The following is a 5392-nucleotide window of genomic DNA, read 5'->3' as shown; positions in this document are numbered from 1 at the left end:
AGGCCAACTAGCTTAGGAACACAATTAAGAATCTGTCTCAAAATTTTCCAAAAAGTAAAAAGAATGTTGTAGAGCTATAATGTCATGTTCCTACCCAGCATTCACAAGGCCCTAGATTACATTCATAAATGAAAAACAAACAACACAAAATTTTGTTGTAAGGAATCATAGATTTATTTTTTATTTCAAACACTTAAAGACCAGTTTTTATTCCTTCATTATTCTGGCATATTATATACATTTAGCTGGAGTCTTCTCAAACATGAGAACCTGACAGCACTGATCTCATTATCTGAATGAGCCTTGGCAATTATCATCTATTAGTAAGTATTTCAATAATCAGAAATAATCATGTTGAATTTATATGCAATTCACATAGTAAATTATTTTTATTCCAGATGAGAATATATGGGATTAAAGAACAGATCTATCCTGCAGAAACATAGAGAGTTTGAGGTGAAGAATCTAAGCTGAAGAAGGACGCTATGGATACATAACCATTGTTTGTCTTTGTTGTTTATGTCAAGGTTTATCTAGGCGTCTACCACTCCAACCTGTCCAGTTCTACTGATTAAATTCCTTGTTTTTTCCTGTTCTTCATTTTTTTGTAACCGGGAGCTCATGATACATGCAATGATAAACCAGAGTTCTGTAACCACATTTATTCTGGTGGGCTTCTCAGAATACCCACACCTCCAGCTACCCCTCTTCCTTATGATACTGACCATTTACACAATCACTCTGGTAGGAAATGTTGGCATAATTGTGATCCGAAGGATCAACCCTAAGCTTCACACACCCATGTACTTTTTCCTGAGTCATCTTTCATTTTTGGATATATGTTATTCTAGTGTATTTACACCAAAATTGTTAGAGATCTTGATTGTGGAAAACAGAACTATTTTCTTAAAAGATTGCATGACACAGTTTTTCTTTGGCTGTGCATGCGTGATTACAGAGATGTTCATGTTAGCAGTGATGGCCTACGACAGGTTTGTGGCTGTTTGCAACCCTCTGCTCTATACTGTTGCTATGTCTCATCAATTGTGTGGTCTCCTAATAGCTGGAAGTTATATGTGGGGAGGTCTGTGTGCTGTGATAATCACGTACACTCTCTTAGAGCTGTCTTATTGTGAACCTGGAATCATCAATCACTTTGGCTGTGAGTATTCAGCCATCATCTCTGTATCCTGTTCTGACCCCTCCTTCAGCCAGATGACATGCTTAGTCATTTCCATATTAAGTGAGGGTAGTAGCCTTCTTATCACTATGGCCTCCTATGTCTTCATAGTTGTTACAATCATCAAAATGCCTTCTAAAGGTGGACTCCGAAAAGCCTTCTCCACCTGCACTTCCCACCTGACTGCTATCAGCATCTTCCATGGGATTATTCTCCTTCTGTACTGTGTACCCAACGCAAAGAGCTCACAGCTCCTAGTCAAAATAGCAACTGTGCTCTATACAGTCCTGATTCCCATGCTGAACCCCCTCATCTACAGCCTACGGAACAAAGATGTAAAGGACACAGTGAAGAGGCTCATCGGCTCAAAACTGCACCGTCATTCAATGTAATACCGCTAGAATGCATTTTCCCCTGAAAGGCTCTGCCAGAGCGGGACCAATACAGATGCGGATGTACACAACCACACATTGGACTGAGGACATGTACCCAATGGAAAAGTTAGGGCAAGGACTATAGGAATTGAAGAAATTTGCAACCTCATAGCAAGAACAACAATATCAACAACCAGATCCCCCAGTGCTCCTGAAAACTAAACCAACAACCAAGGAGTACTCAGTGGGCACCCATAGTTCTAGCTGGATTATCTTATCTGCCATCACTGGAAGGGGAATGCGTTGGTCGTTTTTAGGCTTGATGACACAAGATAGGGGGACACTAGGCCACAGAGGCAGGAGGGGATGGGCAGGTGAGGGAGCACCCTAATAGAGGCAAGCTGAGGGAAAAGGGAATAGGGTCTTATGGAGGGAAAGCTGGGAAGGGAGATGACAGTTGAAATGTAGAGAAATAAAATAACCAATATAAATACATAAAAAAGGAAAAAATGCATTTTCAATTTAATATGTATTTACTCATTTTCTAAAAACTCCTTTTTAATACATATATTATCAATCACATATTAGTTTTTAGTAAATATGTGTTATGTTTTAAACCTAATATTGAAAATTATGCCATTTATATTGGTTTTCTACACTTTCATACAAATGTTCTGTACTCCCATTGAACAGCTAAAGAAAAGTTAACATTTCAAAATCTATTCAATTAGTTTTAGGTAAATTAGAATGAAGAAGAAAAAAATCTCTTCTCAATGCTTTAGCTTTTTATGACATCAACATTCAAGTCCTTACAATTAACCCTTACTTTTTACTTGGAAAGCTCTGTAAAACAGATATATGGTATTATACTGTATGTAAGTTAATGATTTAGATTTGCTTTATGAAAATGTGATTCTATTAGGAATCACACATTGAAATACTTACTATCACCAATGTGCACTCATTTCACTTGGTCTTAATTTTAAGATTATAACTCCATTATTCCCTTCACATTCCTACTTTTAAACCATCCCATGTAACTCTCCATACTCTCCTTCAAATTCATGGCCTGATTTTTTTTTTCACTATTTTGTCATTGCCTAACTACATGGACATATGTATATATTTCTGAACATAATATTTCTGTTGGTATAGTGCACTTGTATGTATGTTTTCATGGATAATAATTTGCCACTTGCCACAAATTGTTCATATGTTCTTCCCTGGGGAAGATCATCTCTCCTGATTTCAGTTTTCGAATAATTAAAATATTCTATTAGATTCTAGTTTCTCTTATCCCAATTACAGACAAAAGTTTGTATTTTAAAAATGTACAATTGATTCCTTATTTTGCTAATTGTTTTAGTCATTAGCGACAACAAAGTAATTACTTTGCTGCTTAATCAATGAGATAATACTATTTATTATTTAAAATCACATAAATTTATTCCATGAAATATATTATTTACAGCTTTGAGCTTCTTTGGACTAAAACTTTTGTTGATAGTTACACTTACGTTCTTTCATTCCTTTCCTCAATTTTATTGAAGTCATTATAAATAGGTTTTCATTGCATACTGATATGAATACATATTCTTGAAAAATATTGCATTCTTCTTAGTCTTCTATATTGTTTTAAAATTTTTTAGATGTCTGTGTTCTGGGAGAGAGAGAGAGATTAATAATTCATTAAGTTTTCAGTACATGGTAGATTGATCATGTTCCAATGATCCAAATCAAATCCAAGTCAAATATCCAAAAATATATAGGCAGCAGAAACTCTTCTTGTTTATTTAATGGGATATATGGAGATCTCCAATTACCAGTGTGCAAGTGTCAATATGTGGCTTAAGCTGTAGTAGCATTTTTTATATACTGTGAGTCTTTGCATTTGGTTAAGATGTTAAAAATTTTAACACCATTCTAATGTATTTTCCTTTGATGAATATGAGGTGTAAGATCTTCCATAACTCTTCACATGACAATTAGTTTGAAATCAATTTTGTCAACTATTAAAATACATCAGCCTTTTTCCTTTGGTCTATTGCTTTTAATAATTTTGTTCCAACCCTATATTTGATGTTAATATGTGGTTTTGAGTGTTGCAGAAAGATGGATCCTCTTTTCACATCCATTTAATTACTCTGACTCATTTTATTAGAGAATTAAGACCATTGCTGTTGAAAGATATCAAGGAGAAATGTTTGTTGATTCCTGTGTGTGTGTGTGTGTGTGTGTGTGTTTGTGATTGTGTGTGTTTGTACATTCAACCTACTTCTCTGAAATCCATTCTTTCTTCTATATCAATTAATTTATTCCCCCTTAATAAGAACTTTGTTCTGCTTATATATTCTTGAATATATGGTCTTCATTAGAATATTATCAATCTATTAGACGTCAGAAACTTAATAGAAAGTGAATCTCTCCCCCTCAGCACATTGCCAATTTTAAAAATTTTAAAAACACAGAAAGAAATCTATGGATTCAATGCAATAGCTATCAAAATTTTATCACAATTCTTTACAGAACTTAAAAAAATAATTCACGGGCTGGGGATTTAGCTCAGTGGTAGAGCACTTACCTAGGAAGCGCAAGGCCCTGGGTTCGGTCCCCAGCTCCGAAAAAAAGAACCAAAAAAAAAAAAAAATTCACATGTTGATATGGAGAACCTGTGTTTAATAATAAGTACATAAATAAGAATAAATTAAAATAACTGAAATTTTAATACCTTTTATTAACAGTTATTTGTTGATTTTAAAGTTTGACAGGTTTTATTTGAAGGAATGTTATAATATTTGAAATTGGATTTATGTCTGAACTTCTTTTTTCTTTTTTATTAACTTGAGTATTTCTTATTTACATTTCGAATGTTATTCCCTTTCCTGGTTTCCGGGCAAACATTCCCCTAACTCCTCCCTCTCCCCCTCTATATGGATGTTTTCCTCCCCATCCTCCCCCCATTACCGCCCTTCCCCCAACAATTACGTTCACTCGGGGTTCAGTCTTGGTAGGACCAAGGGCTCCCCTTCCACTGGTGCTCTTACTAGGCTATTAATTGCTACCTATGAGGTTGGAGCCCAGGGTGAGTCCATGTATAGTTTTTTGGGTAGTGGCTTAATCCCTGGAACCTCTGGTTGGTTGGCATTTTGTTCGTATGGGGTCTCAAGCCCCTTCAAGCTCTTTCTGTCCTTTCTCTGATTCCTTCCACGAGGGTCCCATTCTCAGTTTAGTGGTTTGCTTCTGGCAATCGCCTATGTATTAGCTTTATTCTGGCTATGTTTCTCAGAATAGTTCTACATCCGTTTCCTGTCAGCCTCCACTTCTTGCTTCATCGATATTATCTAGTTTGGTGGCTGTTTATGTATGGGCCACATATGAGGCAGGCTCTGGATTAGTTTCCTTCAGCCTCTGTTCTAAACTTTGCATCCCTATTCCCTCCAAAGGGTATTCTTGTTCCTCTTTTAAAGAAGGAGAGAAGCATTCACATTTTGGTCATTCTTTCTTGAGTTTCATGTGTTCTGTGCATCTAAGTTAATTCGAACATTTGGACTAATATTCACTTATTAATGATTGCATATCAAGTGTGTTTTCTGTGATTGGGTTACCTCACTCAGGATGATATTCTCCAGTTCCATCCATTTGCCTATGAATTTCATGAAGTCATTGTTTTGATAGCAGAGTAGTATTCCATTGTGAAGATGTACCACATTTTCCGTATCGATTCATCTGTTGAAGGCATTTGGGTTCTGTCCAGCTTCTGGCTATTATAAATAAGGCTGCTATGAATATAGTGGAGCATGTGCCTTTGTTATATGTTGGGGCAGCTTATGGGTATATG

At 35.8% G+C, this 5392-nt stretch overlaps 1 protein-coding gene across 1 annotated transcript; it reads left to right on the top strand.

Moving 5' to 3' along the window:
- Window positions 1–621: 621 nt before the first annotated feature.
- Or5d40 (olfactory receptor family 5 subfamily D member 40) lies at window positions 622–1572 on the top strand. The gene has a single exon (NM_001000337.1). The coding sequence runs from the start codon at window positions 622–624 to the stop codon at window positions 1570–1572; it is 951 nt and encodes a 316-aa protein (NP_001000337.1).
- The last annotated feature ends 3820 nt before the right edge of the window (window positions 1573–5392 follow it).

Source organism: Rattus norvegicus, chromosome 3 (assembly GCF_036323735.1).
Source record: "Rattus norvegicus strain BN/NHsdMcwi chromosome 3, GRCr8, whole genome shotgun sequence".
NCBI lineage: Eukaryota > Metazoa > Chordata > Mammalia > Rodentia > Muridae > Rattus > Rattus norvegicus.
Note: the sequence above shows the minus strand (reverse complement) of the source record. Positions and strands in the feature narration are given on the sequence as shown.